Source organism: Musa acuminata, chromosome BXJ1-8 (genome assembly GCF_036884655.1).
Source record: "Musa acuminata AAA Group cultivar baxijiao chromosome BXJ1-8, Cavendish_Baxijiao_AAA, whole genome shotgun sequence".
In the NCBI taxonomy this organism is placed as follows: Eukaryota; Viridiplantae; Streptophyta; class Magnoliopsida; order Zingiberales; family Musaceae; genus Musa; species Musa acuminata.
The window spans coordinates 3,597,128-3,617,931 of NC_088334.1; the positions used below are offsets into that span (position 1 = coordinate 3,597,128).

Below are 20,804 nucleotides of genomic sequence, written 5' to 3' on the forward strand. Positions count from 1 at the left end.
TCCCTGCTTGATGAGCTTATTCTACTTCTTAGTTGTTCTTGTCTAGTTTGATGAACACAGCTAGCTCTTGATGCTTTGTGGTGTGGGCTTCCATCTGTCTTCCCTCCCTCCTGATTTAAACCCAAAATTCTTGCTTGTGATGTGTTCGATTACGGATGTAATTGGACGAGAGATTGTCCATCGGATCTGTGTGCTAATCAGTTTTCTATCTAGGAAAAAGATTCTTGCCCTCAAATTGTTCCTCTTTGTTCTTCTGATTCCTTTGCATCTTTCTCATATGCTCTTCTCATGTTCCAATCATCCAACACGACCACGACTTTCTATTCAAGTCTACTGTTCCTCCCATCCAAAGCTGTGACTCCGCTGTCTCCACCAGCTCCTTGGGAACAGTCGCCGTCATTGTACTGTACGATTTTGACGACAACTCAAGAAATGATTCGGGAATGGCGGAAGAGAAATGGGGTAGTTGAGATCTGAGAGGGGAGGCGACGTGGCCGTAATGGCGACGACACGATTTCGAAAGTGTGATGGGTTCCGTTTTAATGACCGATATAATGGTCGTCCTTTTTTACGGCTAAAAAAGGCAAGCGTCAAATATCACAGCGGAAGATAATGACATGCGACGTTCCGCAGTGAGTAGAGAGCGGAGCAACGTCAGGCTAAGATAGAGCGGCGAATGATATCCCTGTCCTTATTTATGTGTGGTTCGCGACGACGGGAGGGAGCAGGGAAGCGAGACACAGAGAGTGGGTGGGAGAAGGACATGGAGGGAATGTACCCATTGGGAGTCATCGCTGCTTCGATCCTAGCGTTTCTCCTCCTCCTCGGGATCCATGGACGTTGGGGGAAGGGCCGGAAGGCCGCTGGAAAGCGCGATTCCGGCAGGGTGGCCGCCGGGTTTGGCGGGGCCGATGTTATCGTCGTCGGCGCCGGGGTCACCGGCTCCGCTCTTGCTTATGCGCTCGGGAAGGTGACGTGTCCGTCTTCTCTTTTCGCCATTAAGCTTCCCAATAGTTAGCAGAGCAGCCAAAACTAGGATTTTTAGCCGATGCCAACATCACCACCCACGTAGCTATCTGTGTATTTATAGATTGATAAGGGAAAGGTAAACCGGAATCGTAACGTACAGAGCGGCTTCATGATTCTGATTGTGCAGGATGGTAGACGTGTGCATGTCATCGAGAGAGATTTGGCTGAGCCCGACAGAATTGTTGGTGAAGCCTTGCAACCTAGAGGTTGCCTAAACTTATTTGAGCTAGGGCTCGAGGGTAAGGCACCCGGCTGACCAGTTGGAGAATATATTTGAATGATTAGCTGCAATTTTGTCCGTCATGCTTGCGATTTCATACTCGTCCATTAATTTTGTGCACTGTAGATTGTGTCGACGAGATCGATGCTCAGCGGGTCCTTGGCTATGTTCTTACCAAAAATGGGAGAAGCGCCAAACTCTCAATACCTCTGGAGAAGTATCATGTAGATGTTGCTGCCAGGTGCTTCCATCATGGGCGTTTCATCCAAAGATTGCGAGAGAAAGCAGCGTCCTTGTCCAGGTTATCTATCATCTATTCTGAAACTTTCTACTTTCGTAGTGATACTCTTTTTTATTTCCCCGATCATACGAGACATAGGTATAATGTTCGGTTGAATGATGTTATACCTTATATGAGATATATATGAAGCAATTTTCTATTGATTAGCTGTAATCTTATCCTTTTTTGTTTTTTGTTTTTTTGCAACATTCATTTAGCCTTAGACAGAATTCTACTAAGTCTAAGATTTTGTTTGATGCCAAAAACATTCCTTTAGATATCTTTTCATTTAAGAACCTGATGTTATAAAATTCAGCAGTTTGGTATTGATTGAATACTTAGTCCAACTCGTAAAAGAGGCTGCATGTGGTTTATTATGAAATTTAACAGTTCAACATTGATCGAATACTTTGTCGAACCTCGAATCTGTAAAAGAAGGTTTTTTTTGTTTTGGTTTTTGTGCAAAGGATAAGTGGTGATGATAGGATTTGATCCTTGAACATTGTTACCTAACATATTCATAGAGGCTTTTGTTAATGATCAATCCATATGAAGCTTTGAGTAAGGCATTCAAGGCGCCCTGCATCATGCTTAATTTTCAGTTACTAATTGAATAACTGAATTAAAAAAAAAGGATGTATCAGTAGGTCAATTATTGGAAAGGAAAAGTAACAAAGAAATAATCTTCAATATCAGGAAACGCTTTTCCTATACTATACTATTCAGCTATCGACATTGAGCTGATTAGATGGATCAGATTAGGTACAATGATGCTGGTACACTGAAGCATCATCGGATTAGGCAAACATTTTTCCTCTTACTCTTAATACTGGTACAATGAAGCATCATTAGGATGCAAATCATCACTGTTCCATAAACTAAATTTCATATACATTTCAAGACTTTTTGCTTCTATATATCTTTAAAAGAAATTAAAGTTCAACCCCTTCTTTTCCAGTGTTCAGTTGAAGCAGGGAGCTGTGACATCCTTGATTAAAGAAGACGGAATAGTTAAGGGGGTAGTTTACAAGACTAAATCTGGTAAAGAATCGAAAGCTTTTGCACCTCTTACAGTTGTATGTGATGGCTGCTTTTCGAATCTGAGGCACACACTCTGTTCCTCCAAGGTAAAAATAAATAGTGAACTTGAAGTTTCTTTTCTTTTTCATTTCTCTCTTCTAATAACTGCATTTATTCATTGTAACGATTTGCCAAAAAACTCACCAGAAGTATCTCTTTTTGACATTCACTTGTATTTTGACAAGAATTTGCACACGTACGCTGTGGTTGTAGCACTGATAAATTTCATTCTTACAGGTGGATGTACCTTCTTATTTTGTTGGTTTGCTTCTGGAGGACTGTCAACTTCCATTTCCGAACTATGCGCATATTATCTTAGCGGATCCTTCAATAGTATTGTTCTACTCGATAAGTAGCACGGAGACTCGCTGTTTGGTTGATGTCCCCGGGCAGAAGGTTCCTTCTATTGCGAATGGTGAAATGGAAAATTATTTGAAGACTATTGTGGCACCTCAGGTACTTTTGAGTGAGCATTGCAAATTAAGATGATGTCTTGTCACATTAAGGACCTTTCTGTGCAATTGTTGTTGTGAATTCTAGCATTCTGGTTAATTCAGGTTCCGACTGAGCTGCGTGATGCTTTTGTTGCGGCCATTGATAAAGGAAACATCAGATCTATGCCATGCAAAAGCATGCCAGCTGATGCTCATCTTACACCCGGAGTCCTCTTGATGGGGGATGCATTCAATATGCGCCATCCCCTAACTGGTGGAGGAATGACGGTGGGCTTATCTGATGTAATCGTGCTACGTGATCTTCTTAGGCCTCTCCATGATCTCCATGTTGCTGCTGCTCTCTGCAAATACTTGGAATCTTTCTACATTTTGCGGAAAGTAAGACAAAAGTGTTGTCCTTGTTTGATGCTATGTTGCAGACTCTCCATGTTGTGCATCATACATATATATTCCTTTTTCCTTCCTGTGCAGCCGGTTGCTTCTACAATGAACATGCTGGCAGATGCGTTTTACAAATTATTCAGCGCATCACCTGATGAAGCTAGGAAGGAAATTGGACAAGCCTATTTTGACTGTCTGAGCCTTGGAGGTAGGTTTACAAGTGACTCTACTGCTTTAATCGGTGGTCTTATTGCTAGCCCACTGCATCTGGTTATCCACTTCCTTGTTGCTGTTACTCATGGAGTTGGTCATCTACTGTTGCCAATTCCATCAGTCCGGGGATTACGTGGTAGTGGGAGACTGATTTCTGTAAGTAGTGAATGTTTCTAGTTTGGTTTAGCTGCTTAAATGTTCTTATGAGAATTTGACGACTCGTTTTGTGCTGCTTCCTTTTATTTCAGGCTGCTGCAGGTATCGTTCTCCCCCTCATGAAAGCAGAAGGGGTTAGGCAAACGTTCTTCCCTGCTACTTTTCCTGCATATTATAGAGATCCTCCTGCCCAACTGAAACAATAAGAAGATGGATGGCAGGACAGGTCAAGCTCAGTATGGTGCAGTTTCTACCTCCTTATTTCTGCATATGTGCCATGTCCATGGTTTATTCGTGGGAATGTATGTGATGAATATTGGGACTATGTGTGTGTGTATGTATGTATGCTGAGATCTCTGATTACAGTCGTGTGTTGTGAAGACAAAACATGTTTCCACACCTTATAAAACATATGCAGTGATGATGTGAATTAAGCTCCCAAATTATCTGTCTCCATATCGAAATTGTCACTGTCACCAGCTTGCTTGCATGCGAAAAATCTACGCCCAGAGGATTGAAGACTAATCATTCCAGTGTCCAGCACAATCGGTGATGTGTTTATATATCCATCACCAAACTAGTAACAGTCAGCATAAGAATTTATTATTTTATATAAATTTTAATATTAAAATTTAAAATTAAATAATAATAAATGTAATGCGAAAATATGAAATAAAATATCTCGAAATTGATCGATGATCGATAACAATAAAATATGCTAAGAAATTTCTATTGATCGATCGATAATCAGAATCCAATCATATTTATAATATATCTTATTTAATTAAAAAAATTATTCAATAATATATTGTACGATAAGTATTCCCTATGATGCAATTATAAAATGGTAGACTTGACATCAGATGAGAAAAAAAAAATAGAGGCATGGATGTTTACCCTTAACGACTAGGAGCTGTTATGATAGAACAGTAAATGGTCCGAGGCAAAAAAGACATGAGAACAAAAAAATAGAGGCATGGATGTTTACCCTACATCATTCTGGAAGTTAGGTTCCTCTTCGTATAGAATTTGAGTTGTATGAGAGATGATCGTATACAAGTATGCCTCGATTTAGTTACTTTTGTTTCTTGTTTGCAGTGCACACCTTACTTATATGGAGTAATCTTTCGATCAATGAGTCTCTCAAGTAATTGTTTTATGAAAGCCAACATAAAGCAATTTATTTATAGAGAGCAGTAATCTTTGATCACGGATTCTCTCAAGTAATTGTTTTATGAAAGCCATGTAATCGTTCTCGTTAAGATTCATAATTTTTTTATTTATTTATTATGATTTAAATATTTTTATTTTTTTATTCATTATAAATGAAATCATTATTATTAGATATTTTATTTAATATCATTATAATTCATCATTATAATTCAAACGTTATAAATTTGAATTAATTTTTGAACGTTATGAGTTGGTAATAATAAATATTTTTGATGGGAGAATATATATATAAATGAAGATTTTGGTGAGCTTAACATCTCTTTGAGGTTCGAAGGATTTCCTACACCATCTAAAGCAAGAGTTTTAAACCAAAAAGTACCAAAATTAGAAAAGAAATCATTGTTGAAATTCTTGATGACAATGGCCATAGGTACACTATTTCATTTCCGTATTAATTTTCTTATGTTTCTATTATAATAATTTAGAAACATATTTTAGTATAAAAAAAAATCTAACGAGCCAACGTAAAGTCCACTTACAAATAACCCACCCATGAATAGGAGAAGCAGTGGTAAATTGCTTGGTGCGATGATTTGAATCACCTGCATTGATCTCCTACGTACTGTGGTCTTCTGCTCTTTCCTTTACTTTTTTTTTTTTGCCTACATTAACCACTATACTTGGATTACTACTCCTCTCTTTTGTGTGTTTTTTGCAAGTCAAACACGGAGAAGGCTACTATATTGCTCTGAACACTTTTTATTTGGTGATCAAGCTTTTGCAGATTGCAAATGTTATGCAGTCATCTTGCAGTAGTTTCAAGTGTTTGCAACTGATCCACAGCCATCCATATGAACACTAGCTGTTTTGTCTTGTGCATTCTTTAGCCTCTCTGCATCGGGTGGGAACTAATTTAGAGTGCCTGAGATGTGTTGCAGGTAAATTGCCTTTGTTCATATTTTTGTTGCTTTCAAAGCTGATGGATGAGCTTATTATTCTGGTCTGCTGTCATGGTGATCCCCCTGCTCGATGAACACAGCTGATAGATGAGCTTATTCTGTCTGGCCTGCTGTTATGGGAATCCCTACTTAATGAGCTTATTCTACTTCTTAGTTGTTCTTGTCTAGTTTTATGAACACAGCTAGCTCTCTGATGCTTTGTGGTGTGGGCTTCCCTCTGTCTTCCCTCCCTCCTGATTTAAACCCAAAATTCTTGCTTGTGATGTGTTCGATTACGGATGTAATTGGAGAGATTGTCCATCAGATCTGTGTGCTAATCTCTAGAGAACAGGATGTACTCGTTTTATTGAGTGACTTGTTATAATCAATTTTCTATCTAGGAAGAAAATTCTTACACTCCAAATTGTTCCTCTTTGTTCGTCTGATTCCTTTGCATCTTTCTCATATGCTCTTCTCATGTTCCAATCATCCAACACGACCTCGACTTTCTATTCAAGTCTACTATTCCTCCCATCCAAAGCTGGGATTCCGCTATCTCCACCAGCTCCTTGTGAACAGTCGCCGCATTGTACTCACCTCCACCGTCTTGCCTGCTCGGACGGCCGAAGGACAACACGTGAAATGATTCGTGAATGGCCGAAGAGAAATGGGATAGTTGAGATCTGAGATGGGAGGCGACGTGGCCGTATTGGCGACGACACGATCTCCGAAGTGTGGTGGGTACCGTTTTAATGACCGATATAATGGTCTTCCTTTTTTATGGCTAAAAAAGGCAAGCGTCAAATATCCCAGCGGAAGATAATGACATGCGAAGTTCCGCAGTGAGTAGAGAGCGGAGCAACGTCAGGCTAACATAGAGCGGCGAATGATATCCCTCTCCTTATTTATGTGTGGTTCGCGACACCGGGAGGGAGCAGAGAAGCGAGACACAGAGAGTGGGTGGGAGAAGGAGATGGAGGGAACGTACCCATTGGGACTCATCGCTGCTTCGATCCTAGCGTTTCTCCTCCTCCTCGGGATCCATGGACGTTGGGGGAAGGGCCGGAAGGCCGCTGGAAAGCGCGACTCCGGAAGGGTGGCCGCCGGGTTTGGTGGGGCCGATGTTATCGTCGTCGGCGCCGGGGTCACCGGCTCCGCTCTTGCTTATGCGCTCGGGAAGGTGACGTCTCCTTCTTCTTTTTTCGCCATTAGGCTTCCCAATAGTTATTAGCAGAGCAGCCAAAACTAGGATTTTTAGCCGATGCCAACATCACCACCCACGTAGCTATCTGTGTATTTATAGCTTGATAAGGGAAAGGTAAACCGGAATCGTAACGTAAAGAGCGGCTTCATGATTCTGATTGTGCAGGATGGTAGACGTGTGCATGTCATCGAGAGAGATTTGGCTGAGCCCGACACAATTGTTGGTGAAGCCTTGCAACCTAGAGGTTGCCTAAACTTATTTGAGCTAGGGCTCGAGGGTAAGGCACCCGGTTGACCAGTTGGAGAATATATTTGAATGATTAGCTGCAATTTTGGCCATCATGCTTGCGATTTCATACTCGTCCATTAATTTTGTGCACTGTAGATTGTGTCGACGAGATCGATGCTCAGCGGGTCCTTGGCTATGTTCTTACCAAAAATGGGAGAAGCGCCAAACTCTCAATACCTCTGGAGAAGTATCATGTAGATGTTGCTGTCAGGTGCTTCCATCATGGGCGTTTCATCCAAAGATTGCGAGAGAAAGCAGCGTCCTTGTCCAGGTTATCTATCATCTATTCTGAAACTTTCTACTTTCGTAGTGATACTCTTTTTTATTTCCCCGATCATACGAGACATAGGTATAATGTTCGGTTGAATGATGTTATACCTTATATGAGATATATATGAAGCAATTTTCTATTGATTAGCTGTAATCTTATCCTTTTTTGTTTTTTGTTTTTTTGCAACATTCATTTAGCCTTAGACAGAATTCTACTATGTCTAAGATTTTGTTTGATGCCAAAAACTTTCCTTTAGATATCTTTTCATTTAAGAACCTGATGTTATAAAAGTCAGCAGTTTGGTATTGATTGAATACTTAGTCCAACTCGTAAAAGAGGCTGCATGTGGTTTATTATGAAATTTAACAGTTCAACATTGATCGAACACTTTGTCGAACCTCGAATCTGTAAAAGAAGGTTTTTTTTGTTTTGTTTTTTCTGCAAAGGATAAGTGGTGATGATAGGATTTGATCCTTGAACATTGTTACCTAACATATTCATAGAGGCTTTTGTTAATGATCAATCCATATGAAGCTTTGAGCAAGGCATTCAAGGCGCCCTGCATCATGCTTAATTTTCAGTTACTAATTGAATTTAAAAAAAAGGATGTATCAGTAGGTCAATTATTGGAAAGGAAAAGTAACAAAGAAATAATCTTCAATATCAGTAAACGCTTTTCCTATACTATATATATACTATTCAGCTATCAACAATGAGCTGATTAGATGGATCAGATTAGGTACAATGATGCTGGTACACTGAAGCATCATCAATCAGATTAGGCAAACATTTTTCCTGTTACTCTTAATACTGGTATAATGAAGCATCATTAGGATGCAAATCATCACTGTTCCATAAACTAAATTTCATATACATTTCAAGACTTTTTGCTTCTATATATCTTTAAAAGAAATTAAAGTTCAACCCCTTCTTTTCCAGTGTTCAGTTGAAGCAGGGAGCTGTGACATCCTTGATTAAAGAAGACGGAATAGTTAAGGGGGTAGTTTACAAGACTAAATCTGGTAAAGAATCGAAAGCTTTTGCACCTCTTACAATTGTTTGTGATGGCTACTTTTCGAATCTGAGGCGCACACTCTCTTCCTCCAAGGTAAAAATAAATAGAGAACTTGAAGTTTCTTTTCTTTTTCATTTCTCTCTTCTAATAACTGCATTTATTCATTATAACGATTTGCCAAAAAACTCACCAGAAGTATCTCTTTTTGACATTCACTTGTATTTTGACAAGAATTTGCACACGTATGCTGTGGTTGTAGCACTGATAAATTTCATTCTTACAGGTGGATGTACTTTCTTATTTTGTTGGTTTGCTTCTGGAGGACTGTCAACTTCCATTTCCGAACTATGCGCATATTATCTTAGCGGATCCTTCAATAGTATTGTTCTACTCGATAAGTAGCACGGAGACTCGCTGTTTGGTTGATGTCCCCGGGCAGAAGGTTCCTTCTATTGCGAATGGTGAAATGGAAAATTATTTGAAGACTATTGTGGCACCTCAGGTACTTTTGAGTGAGCATTGCAAATTAAGATGATGTCTTGTCACATTAAGGAGCTTTCTGTGCAATTATTGTTGTGAATTCTAGCATTCTGGTTAATTCAGGTTCCGACTGAGCTGCGTGATGCTTTTGTTGCGGCCATTGATAAAGGAAACATCAGAACTATGCCAAGCAAAAGCATGCCAGCTGATGCTCATCTTACACCCGGAGTCCTCTTGATGGGGGATGCATTCAATATGCGCCATCCTGTAACGGACAAACTTCTAAACAAGATGTTGGATGTAATGCTTATGTCTGTCCGTTGTCTTTTGGCATGTTCATGCCTTGTATAGCAGGTAGAGGGGCGGCCGAAGGCTTATAAGTCCCATTTTAGTTGGGTTGGTAGCCTCTTTAGGCTTGTAAATAAAGGTTGTGTCATGTGGACACGTTCGAGAGCTTTTCGGTCTGTAATGGACCATTTTACCCTTTGTTGTGCAACTATTCAGAGCTTGTAAAGTCTGTTTGTAATTTGCATTGTCTATGAAGTGTTTTTCGGACATGTTTGCTTGTGGATCCCGATTGAGGCGTTCTTTTAACCCGTTCTCTCTTTTGTTGGTCCTAAGGGACAATGGGAGGCTTCGGGGAGGCTGACCTTTGCGGACGGACGCGCGAGGGTGCCGCACGCCTTAAGCAAAACCAGCTTAGGTCGTGACAATATGGTATCAGAGCGGGACAAGCACTCATAGAAACACTTGACATGCAAACGTGGGGGACCTAGCGGGGCTGCGTTGAGGGCAGTCAGCACACGCGCGACCGTTTGAGGGAAAACGGGCATGGAGATGTAGGGAAAGGAGTCGCTCAGAGGAGCGAGCATCCGAGATTGGCATTCAGAGGAATGGCCAACCCTTCGCGCAAGAGGCACCACGAGAACAGGCAAGCTTGGTTGAATGCGGAGCGCACAAAGGCTGGGATGGCTGAGTTTGAGCTACGGCTCAACGTTGACAACTATACTTGATGGTGCTCTAGGCAAGCGAGGCGCTTGGCAAGAATGAGACCATCCAAGGTGGAATGAGTTGCTCAACGACCAAAAGAGTTATGCAAAGCTCACAGAGGTGAGGGGAATTGCTAACTCGAAGAATTTGGTACTCATGCATGGGCTTGTATGCGGACGATGGAATGTTCGTGGCCATCCCAAGGCGACCGAGACTCGGCGCCATGGAGCATTGAAACTTTCTCTTCGGCAGGCGAAGGATACGTCCGGAGGAGGCTGAAATGTGCAACGAGTTCAGCATGTTGCTAGGCCTTGAGGGGTGCAGCGGTGGTTGTATTGACGTGGAGGCGCAACCTAGCAAGTGCGTCTGCAAGAGGCAGAACAATGCACAGTTTGTTCAGCAGATCGGAGTAGTCCAAGGGGATGGTGGTCTCCGAAACGAAGAGAGATGTTGCTCCAACGGGACAGTTATCCAGGAGGGATAAGTCTCGGCACTCCAGAGGGAGAATCATGTGAGACGGACTTCACATGTTGAGGAGGAGTACCTCACAAACAACAACTTCACGAAGCTCGATGGACCGAGCAAGCGGCGAGGAGTTGTCGCTTGATCTCGCTCGAGAGAATGCATTGGTGGATGCATTGCGAGATCAAGTGGGGGAGCAACCTGAAGCAACTTAAATGAAGGCACACTTAGAGTCGATATGGAGATCGGACTCAAGGGAGGGCTGACCCGTGGAATGGAGGGCGCGAGGGCCACCATCGACTCAATGCAAAAACGAGGAGCGGAGCAACTTGGGTGTAACTTGGCGAAGTACCCAAGCCGCATGAAGGTAGCCAACAGAGAAGTTGGAACATGGAGCAGAAGCACAGTGCTTTCCTTAGACAGAGGTCAAAGACATGAACTCTTGCAGAGGCAAGGGTAGGATCATGTTGTTCCATGGGTCCTTCATTCTGACGGAGCGGACTCATCTTGCATGGTGCCAAAGACGAAGGGAGCTTCTGGGCACATGCACCTTATCTCGGAGGAGCATTTGATGGAGGAACTAAGGCGACTCAATTTACGGAGGCGAAGTTGGGTTCAGAAGGCCTTAGCACGGGGCAAGAGGACGCAGAGGCGGGTACTCTTGAAGAATATGCCACAGGGTTGCCATTTGAGTTGCTATGAAGGAAGCAGTGCGCAGCGGAGATTGTGCTGGTAGGGGCAGAGGCCCAGGATCCAGACAATGGTGCACAAACTATAGTGAACTCGGTGGACTTCGGGAGCTACTAGGCGACGGACTGTCCTAGAGCGGTGCTTCATCTAGGTGTGACCCAAGAGTGGGTGGATGAAGGTCGATTGCCAAAGGAGCGAACAAATTCGAAAGTGGAGGAGACCCTGCGATGTATTGGCAGAGGCCACACATGGAGGGTTCACAATTCGAGTTTATTCCACAAGGATCAGAATGCAATGGAGATGTCACCAGGAGGCGACATGGTGCAGCGGATCGTGGTGGAACAGTTCGTGGCAATGCGATACACACAATCGGTCCCGTGAGGGATGAGATCATATGGAGGTATGATCGGGAGCTACTGGAAGCTCCACTTCGGTGAACAACACGACGGCAAGAAGGGCTATGGATTCAAGGAGTGAAGGCCATGGTACCGCAGAGGCGGGTCTTCCGGGCGTGCATCGAATTTTGCATCGGATGAAAGCCTTGGTCATCAGCATATGGGGGCTGTGTTCCACCAAGGGAAAAGTTCGAATGCAAGTACCAGTGAGTTCCATGGGAGGGACTTGATCATACAGAGTTATGATCGAAGCAGCTGGAGAGTTGGACTGCTCCAGAGCTTATATTCGCTTAAGGGAGCCCGACAAGTCAGAGGACAAGGTCGAGTAAGCGAACGTTGCTACCAAGGAAGCTAAGGAGAACAGAATCAGTGCAAACTCTACAACGTGATGGCAGAGGCCATGCATGGGAGTTGCAGTCTGTCTTTCCATCGACCAAACAGACTGCTTGGAGAACACAGAGGTGTTGAAGCAGGGGGTCGAAAGGGGCGAGGAAGCGACGACGAGTCCAGAGGGACTTAGCTACCCGAAAATCAAGCATCAGTTAGAATGGAGGTGGACTCAGAGGAGTGCCACGGAGACATCTCTACTGATTGTGAAGAAAAGGGATACAGAGGCGAGGCGACGGATAGTAGGGCCATGGGCATGCCAGCGCCATGGTACCGCAGAGGCGGGACTTCCGTGCAAGTCATTGATCCCTTGCTCTCATGGAGGGAGAGCGCTTGGTCGTGAAAGGGGCCGAGGAGGTGGAGCATGCAGAGGCAATCTCCAAGTACCGAGACAAGGCTGAAGGGCAGAGGCCAAGAAACTTCGTAAGACCGGTGTCAACAAGTTTCTCATCAAGATAGCCGTAAGTGAAGGACTTCGGGTCATGCAAGAGTGCACGACCAAGGAACGAAGCAGGCAGTACATGGTGCTGTACCTTTGCTACTCAGTGGAGTAGGCGGCAGGGTTGATGGAGAAGACGGTACAATCCCAAAGGCGACCTCATCTATCAGAGAATTACTCCAAGTTGGGGTGAAAACTTCCTGCATTCCAGAAGTTCAATGGCATTGAGAAGGTGAATCACAGTAGCTAACTCAACGCAAGGAGTGCAAACACTTCAAGTGCTTCAGAAGTGTGAGCAAAGAGCAGGCGAAGACTAGTAACCAGCTCGATGCATGAAGTACAACCTCGAGGAGGCGGGCGAAGTCAAAGTAACCTTTGCCTTCTCAACTCTTAAGAGAATGGGCGAAACCGAGTACCCCAGTTCTCTTATCTATCCAGCAGAGGAGCTCTGCACAAGTTCAAAGACCCTTCGAAGATAATGGAAGACAATAGTTGTCAAATCCTCACCAACGGTGATCAGTGCTACTGAGAGTAGATCGTCCACTTCATTTCCCAACGAAATGCCAATCGAAAGCGGAAGTGATGCGAACCTACTTGGATGTGACAACTAACTGAAAGAAGAGTCAATGAGCAAATTTTGTGGAGGAAGGATCCAAAACTTCAGAAGTTTGCGAGGCGATGCTCGTTAAAGCTCCAACAAGCATCCACCCAGTTCAAGCAGCATGTGGAAATTTTGAGAGACTGGCGCAGAAAAGATGGTCTTTTCCTTCATTTGGTGGATCCGCAAGAATCGACAAGGATCAACACAACTCAGCCAAACCCCCCAACAGAGTCAGAGTCATTGGTGAGTTGTAGCAGCATGGCGGATAAAAGGGTCGACTACTCAAAAACAGCAGCGTAGAGCAGCTGGGAGCCAGGAGGCGCATTGCAGCTGGAGCGGAAGATTGAAGACTCAGCAAAGGCGAAGAGTTGCAGTGTTCACAAAGGCTTCGACGAGGACGTCGAAGGGATAAGTGGGGGAGAATGTAACGGACAAACTTCTAAACAAGATGTTGGATGTAATGCTTATGTCTGTCCGTTGTCTTTTGGCATGTTCATGCCTTGTATAGCAGGTAGAGGGGCGGCCGAAGGCTTATAAGTCCCATTTTAGTTGGGTTGGTAGCCTCTTTAGGCTTGTAAATAAAGGTTGTGTCATGTGGACACGTTCGAGAGCTTTTCGGTCTGTAATGGACCATTTTACCCTTTGTTGTGCAACTATTCAGAGCTTGTAAAGTCTGTTTGTAATTTGCATTGTCTATGAAGTGTTTTTCGGACATGTTTGCTTGTGGATCCCGATTGAGGCGTTCTTTTAACCCGTTCTCTCTTTTGTTGGTCCTAAGGGACAATGGGAGGCTTCGGGGAGGCTGACCTTTGCGGACGGACGCGCGAGGGTGCCGCACGCCTTAAGCAAAACCAGCTTAGGTCGTGACAATCCGCTAACTGGTGGAGGAATGACGGTGGGCTTATCTGATGTAATCGTGCTACGTGATCTTCTTAGGCCTCTCCATGATCTCCATGATGCTGTTGCTCTCTGCAAATACTTGGAATCTTTCTACATTTTGCGGAAAGTAAGACAAAAGTGTTGTCCTTGTTTGATGCTATGTTGCAGACTCTCCATGTTGTGCATCATACATATATATTCCTTTTTCCTTCCTTTGCAGCCGGTTGCTTCTATGATGAACATGCTGGCAGATGCGTTTTACAAATTATTCGGCGCATCACCTGATGAAGCTAGGAAGGAAATTGGACAAGCCTATTTTGACTGTCTGAACCTTGGAGGTAGGTTTTCAAGTGACTCTACTGCTTTAATCGGTGGTCTTAATGTCAGCCCACTGCATCTGGTCATCCACTTCCTTGTTGCTGTTACTCATGGAGTTGGTCATCTACTGTTGCCAATTCCATCAGTCCGGGGATTACGTGGTAGTGCGAGACTGATTTCTGTAAGTAGTGAAAGTTTCTAGTTTAGTTTAGCTGCTTAAATGTTCTTATGAGAAGTTGAGGACTCATTTTGTGCTGCTTCCTTTTATTTCAGGCTGCTGCAGGTATCGTTCTCCCCCTCATGAAAGCAGAAGGGGTTAGGCAAACGTTCTTCCCTGCTACTTTTCCTGCATATTATAGAGCTCCTCCTGCCCAACTGAAACAATAAGAACATGGGGATGGCCAGGACGGGTCGAGCTCAGTGTCTACCTTCTTCCCCTTATTTCTGCGTATGTGCCATGTCCATGGTTTATTCGTGGGAATGTATGTGATGTATATTGGGACTATGTGTTGTGTGTATGTATGCTGAGATCTCTGATTACAGTCGTGTGTTGTGAAGACAAAACACACCGTATAAAACATATGCAGTGATGATGTGAATTAAGCTCCCAAATAAATCTGTCTCCATATCGAAATTGTCATTGCCACCAGCTTGCTTGCTTGCCAAAAATCTGGGCCCAGAGGATTCAAGACTAATAATTCCAGTGTCCAGCACAATCGGTGATGTGTTTATATATCCATCACCAAACTAGTAACAGTCAGCAATAAGAATTTATTATTTTATATAAATTTTAATATTAAAATTTAAAATTAAATAATAATAAATTTAATGCTAAAATATGAAATAAAATATCTCTAAATTGATCGATCGATAATCAGAATCCAATCATATTTATAATATATTTTATTTAATTAAAAAAATATTCAATAATATATTGTACGATAAGTATTCCCCATGATGCAATTATAAAATGATAGACTTTGACATCAGACGAGAACAAAAAAAAAAATAGAGGCATGGATGTTTACCCTTAACGACTAGGAGCTGTTATGATAGAACAGTAAATGGTCCTGCAAAAAAGACATGGAGGCAAAACTTATTGATCCATCCAAGAATCCATCAATCAACATGTAACTCAAGTGGGAGGAAGAAAACAAGCTGCAGACCATCTTAATACCTACCACAAGTTTTATAACCACAAAAATGCTGGCATCTCTCGTGCAAGCAAAATCACCAACAATTTCAGTCCTCTGGGATCATGTTTGGATGGTTGACTAGATTTTCAGATTTATGTTCATTCGGTAAAATCCATGGCATGAAAAAGAAAGAAAAGAAAAAGATAAAAAAAGTTTTATGGTCAAAAATTCATTCATTTCACTTCTTCCACAAGAAGAAAAAGAAGAAAACAGGGGTTCTGTTGAATTTCAAGTATTAAGTTTCACCAATAAGATACGAAGACTTACTTCACATTTGGAATTGCACAAAAGAGATTATGTCTTTTGTGATTCCCGAATCCAATAATATTTTAATTGAAGAAAAGAATAAAATATAAAAATAATTATTGAAGAAATTAAAATACTTTACAAGAGTAAAACTTTGCTTTTTTCACATACCATGAAGAAAAGAATAGAAGATAAAAATAATTATTGAAGAAGCTTTATTGAAAAAATAAAAATGCTTCGATCAATAAGTCTCTCAAGTAATTGTTTTATGAAAACTAATATATTTATAGAGAGTAATAATCTTTGATCACGGATTCTCTCAAGTAATTGTTTTATGAAAGCCATGCAAGATTCATAATTTTTTTCATAAATTTTTATTTATTATTATGATTTAAATATTTTTATTTTTTTATTTATTATAAAATAAAATTATTATTATTAAATATTTTATTTAATATCATTAAAATTTATTATTATGATTTAAACGTTATAAATTTGAATTAATTCTTGAACGTTATCGGTTGATAATAAACGAAGATTTTGATCTTTCGGCTCAACATCTCTTTGAGGTCTAAAAAATTTTCTACACTATCTAACGAGAGTTCTGAATCGAAAAATGTCGAAGTTCAAGAAGAAATCATTGTTGAAATTTTTGACAATAATGGCTGAGATACATTATTTCGTTTTAGTTTTTTTATATTTTTATTATAATAATTTAGAAACATATTTTGCCCTCCAAATCGTCCCCTTTTATTCTGATGATTCCATTGCATCTTTCTCATATGCTCTTCTCATGTTCCAATCATCCAAAATCGTCATGAACTTGACCTCCAGTTTTCTATCCAAGTCCTATTGTTCCTCCCATCTAAGATTGGGATTCCACCATCTCCATGTGAACCGATGCGCGTATTGTACTCTTTGGAAGACTCCAGAAACGCCAGGGCTCGTTTCACCGCCCACCGGCTTGCCGAAATGATACGTGGATACGACTGGGGTTGGTTGAGATCTGACAAGGAGGCCACGTGGCGATATTGGCGACGACTTTTAATGATCGATAAAACAGTCAGACCGTTCTATTGCTAAAAAAATCAAGCGTTACATATCCCAGCGATAAAAACGCTGACATGCCAACTTCCGCATTGAGGAGAGAGCGTCGTAACGTTAGGTTAAGGTAAGAGCGGCGACCGATATCCCTCTCCCTACTTATAGGTGTGGTTCGCGACGACGGGAGGGAGTAGGGAAGCGAGACAGAGAGTGGGTGGGAGAAGGAGATGGAGGGAATGTACCCATTGGGAGTCATCGCTGCTTCGATCCTAGCGTTTCTCCTCCTCCTCGGGATCCATGGACGTTGGGGGAAGGGCCGGAAGGCCACTGGAAAGCGCGATTCTGGCGCGGTGGCCGCCGGATTTGGTGGAGCCGATGTTATCGTCGTCGGCGCCGGGGTCACCGGCTCCGCTCTTGCTTGTGCGCTCGGGAAGGTGACGTCTCCTTCTTCTTTTATCGCCATTAAGCTTCCCAATAGTTATTATCTGAGCAGCCAAAACTAGGATTTTTAGTCGATGCCAACATCACCACCCACGTAGTTATCTGTGTATTTATAGCTTGATAAGGGAAAGGTAAACTGGAATCGTAACGTACAGAGCGGCTTCATGATTCTGATTGTGCAGGATGGTAGACGTGTGCATGTCATCGAGAGAGATTTGGCTGAGCCGGACACAATTGTTGGTGAAGTCTTGCAACCTGGAGGTTGCCTAAACTTACTTGAGCTAGGGCTCGAGGGTACGGCACCCGGCTGACCAGTTGGAGAGTATATTTGAATGATTAGCTGCAATTTTGGCCGTCATGCTTGCGATTTCATACTCGTCGATTAATTTTGTGCACTGTAGATTGTGTCGACGAGATCGATGCTCAGCGGGTCCTTGGCTATGTTCTTACCAAAAATGGGAGAAGCGCCAAACTCTCAATACCTCTGGAGAAGTATCATGTAGATGTTGCTGCCAGGAGCTTCCATCATGGGCGTTTCATCCAAAGATTGCGAGAGAAAGCAGCGTCCTTGTCCAGGTTATCTATCATCTATTCTAAAACTTTTTACTATCGTAGTGATACTCTTTTTTATTTCCCCGATCATACGAGACATAGGTATAATGTTCAGTTGAATGATGTTATACCTTATATGAGATATATGAAGCAATTTTCTATTGATTAGCTGTCATCTTATCCTTTTTTGTTTTTTGTTTTTTTGCAACATTCATTTAGCCTTAGACAGAATTCTACTAAGTCTAAGATTTTGTTTGATGCCAAAAACTTTCCTTTAGATATCTTTTCATTTAAGATCCTGATGTTATAAAATTCAGCAGTTTGGTATTGATTGAATACTTAGTCCAACTCGTAAAAGAGGCTGCATGTGGTTTATTATGAAATTTAACAGTTCAACATTGATCGAATACTTTATCGAACCTCGAATCTGTAAAAGAAGGGTTTTTTTTTTTTTTTTTTGTGCAAAGGATAAGTGGTGATGATAGGATTTGACCCTTGAACATTGTTAGCTAGCATATTCATAGAGGCTTTTGTTAATGATCGATCCATATGAAGCTTTGAGTAAGGCATTCAAGGCGCCCTGGATCATGCTTAATTTTCAGTTACTAATTGAATAAAAAAAAAAAGATGTATCCAAGGCACGAGACTCCACCCCGTGCAGCGTCTGGGGAGGATCAGTTGAATAACTGAACACGGTAGATCAATTATTGGAAAGGAAAAGTAGTAAAGAAATAATCTTCAATATCGGCAAACATTTTTCCTATACTATACTATTCAGCTATCGACAATGAGCTGATTAGATGGATCAGATTAGGTACAATGATGCTGGTACACTGAAGCATGATCAGATTAGGCAACACATTTTTCCTGTTACTCTTAATACTGGTACAATGAAGCATCATTAGGATGCAAATCATCACTGTTACATAAACTAAATTTCATATACATTTCAAGACTTTTTGCTTCTATATTTCTTTAAAAGAAATTAAAGTTCAACCCCTTCTTTTCCAGTGTTCAGTTGAAGCAGGGAACTGTAACATCCTTGATTAAAGAAGACGGAATAGTTAAGGGGGTAGTTTACAAGACTAAATCTGGTAAAGAATCGAAAGCTTTTGCACCTCTTACAGTTGTATGTGATGGCTGCTTTTCGAATCTGAGGCACACACTCTGTTCCTCCAAGGTAAAAATAAATAGAGAACTTGATGTTTCTTTTCTTTTTCATTTCTCTCTTCTAATAACTGCATTTATTCATTATCACAATTTGCCAAAAAATTCACCGGAAGTATCTCTTTTTGACATTCACTTGTATTTTGACAAGAATTTCTATACGTAAGCTGTGGTTGTAGCACTGATAAATTTCATTCTTACAGGTGGATGTACCTTCTTATTTTGTTGGTTTGCTTTTGAAGGACTTTCAACTTCCATTTCCGAACCATGTGCATTTTATCTTAGAGGATCCTTCAATAGTATTGTTCTACTCAATAAGTAGCACAGAGACTCGCTGTTTGGTTGTTGTCCCTGGGCAGAAGGTTCCTTCTATTGCGAATGGTGAAATGGAAAATTATTTGAAGACTATTGTGGCACCTCAGGTACTTTTGAGTCAGCATTGCAAATTAAGATGATGTCTTGTCACATTAAGGAGCTTTCTGTGCAATTATTGTTGTGAATTCTAGCATTCTGGTTAATCCAGGTTCCGACTGAGCTGCGTGATGCTTTTGTTGCGGCCATTGATAAAGGAAACATCAGAACTATGCCATGCAAAAGCATGCCAGCTGATGCTCATCTTACACCCGGAGTCCTCTTGATGGGGGATGCATTCAATATGCGCCATCCCCTAACTGGTGGAGGAATGACGGTGGGCTTATCTGATGTAATCGTGCTACGTGATCTTCTTAGGCCTCTCCATGATCTCCATGATGCTGCTGCTCTCTGCAAATACTTGGAATCTTTCTACATTTTGCGGAAAGTAAGACAAAAGTGTTGTCCTTGTTTGATGTTATGTTGCAGACTCTCTATGTTGTGCATCATACATATATATTCCTTTTTCCTTCCTTTGCAGCCGGTTGCTTCTACAATGAACATGCTGGCAGATGCGTTTTACAAATTATTCAGCGCATCACCTGATGAAGCTAGGAAGGAAATTGGACAAGCCTATTTTGACTGTCTGAGCCTTGGAGGTAGGTTTTCAAGTGACTCTACTGCTTTAATCGGTGGTCTTACTGTCAGCCCACTGCATCTGGTCATCCACTTCCTTGTTGCTGTTACTCATGGAGTTGGTAATCTACTGTTGCCAATTCCATCAGTCCGGGGATTACGTGGTAGTGCGAGACTGATTTCTGTAAGTAATGAAAGTTTCTAGTTTAGTTTAGCTGCTTAAATGTTGTTATGAGAAGTTGATGACTCATTTTGTGATGCTTCTTTTTATTTCAGGCTGCTGCAGGTATCGTTCTCCCCCTCATGAAAGCAGAAGGGGTTAGGCAAACGTTCTTCCCTGCTACTTTTCCTGCATATTATAGAGCTCCTCCTGCCCAACTGAAACAATAATAACAGGGGGATGGCCAGGACGGGGCCAAGCTCAGTGTCTACCTTCTTCCCCTTATTTCTGCGTATGTGCCATGTCCATGGTTTATTCGTGGGAATGCATGTGATGTGTATATATATGTATATATTTATATATATTGGGAACATGTGGGAATATACTAGTATTGGGATTATGTGTGTGTGTATGTATGCTGAGATATCTGTATAAAACATATGCAGTGCTTATGTAAATTAAGCTCCCAAATTACGTGTCTCCACAACAAGATTGCATCGCTGCCACCAGCTTGCTTGCTTGTAAAAATATGCACTCCATGGGATTCAAGATCAATTATTCGACCGTCCGATTGTATTGCATGATAATTATTCCCCATCAAGGATTGAATGATTAAATGATAAGACCTGACATCAGATGAGAACATGTCGAATGATAATTATTCCCC

General features: G+C 41.8%; 2 protein-coding genes and 1 pseudogene across 3 annotated transcripts; all 3 read left to right on the forward strand.

Moving 5' to 3' along the window:
• Positions 1-680: 680 nt before the first annotated feature.
• LOC103994332 (squalene epoxidase 3) lies at positions 681-4,244 on the forward strand. Its single transcript, XM_065194858.1, has 8 exons — positions 681-970; positions 1,157-1,268; positions 1,376-1,550; positions 2,488-2,656; positions 2,847-3,065; positions 3,167-3,442; positions 3,536-3,814; positions 3,907-4,244. Exons 1-8 carry the CDS (start codon positions 698-700, stop codon positions 4,018-4,020), a joined length of 1,617 nt encoding a protein of 538 aa, XP_065050930.1. The 5' UTR covers positions 681-697; the 3' UTR covers positions 4,021-4,244.
• A 2,524-nt stretch (positions 4,245-6,768) lies between these two features.
• Positions 6,769-14,943, forward strand: LOC135680718 (squalene epoxidase 3-like; annotated as a pseudogene).
• A 1,992-nt stretch (positions 14,944-16,935) lies between these two features.
• On the forward strand, positions 16,936-20,608 carry LOC103993815 (squalene monooxygenase SE1). 2 transcript variants are annotated; one of them, XM_065194859.1, is made up of 9 exons: positions 16,936-17,264; positions 17,454-17,565; positions 17,673-17,847; positions 18,835-19,003; positions 19,194-19,412; positions 19,514-19,789; positions 19,883-20,000; positions 20,127-20,161; positions 20,254-20,608. In XM_065194859.1, the coding sequence occupies exons 1-9, from the start codon at positions 17,058-17,060 to the stop codon at positions 20,365-20,367; spliced, it is 1,425 nt and encodes a 474-aa protein (XP_065050931.1). In that variant the 5' UTR covers positions 16,936-17,057; the 3' UTR covers positions 20,368-20,608. The 2 variants fall into 2 exon arrangements, with proteins under 2 accessions (XP_065050931.1, XP_009412283.2); XM_009414008.3 differs by having other exon boundaries at positions 16,937-17,264; positions 19,883-20,161.
• Positions 20,609-20,804: the final 196 nt, after the last annotated feature.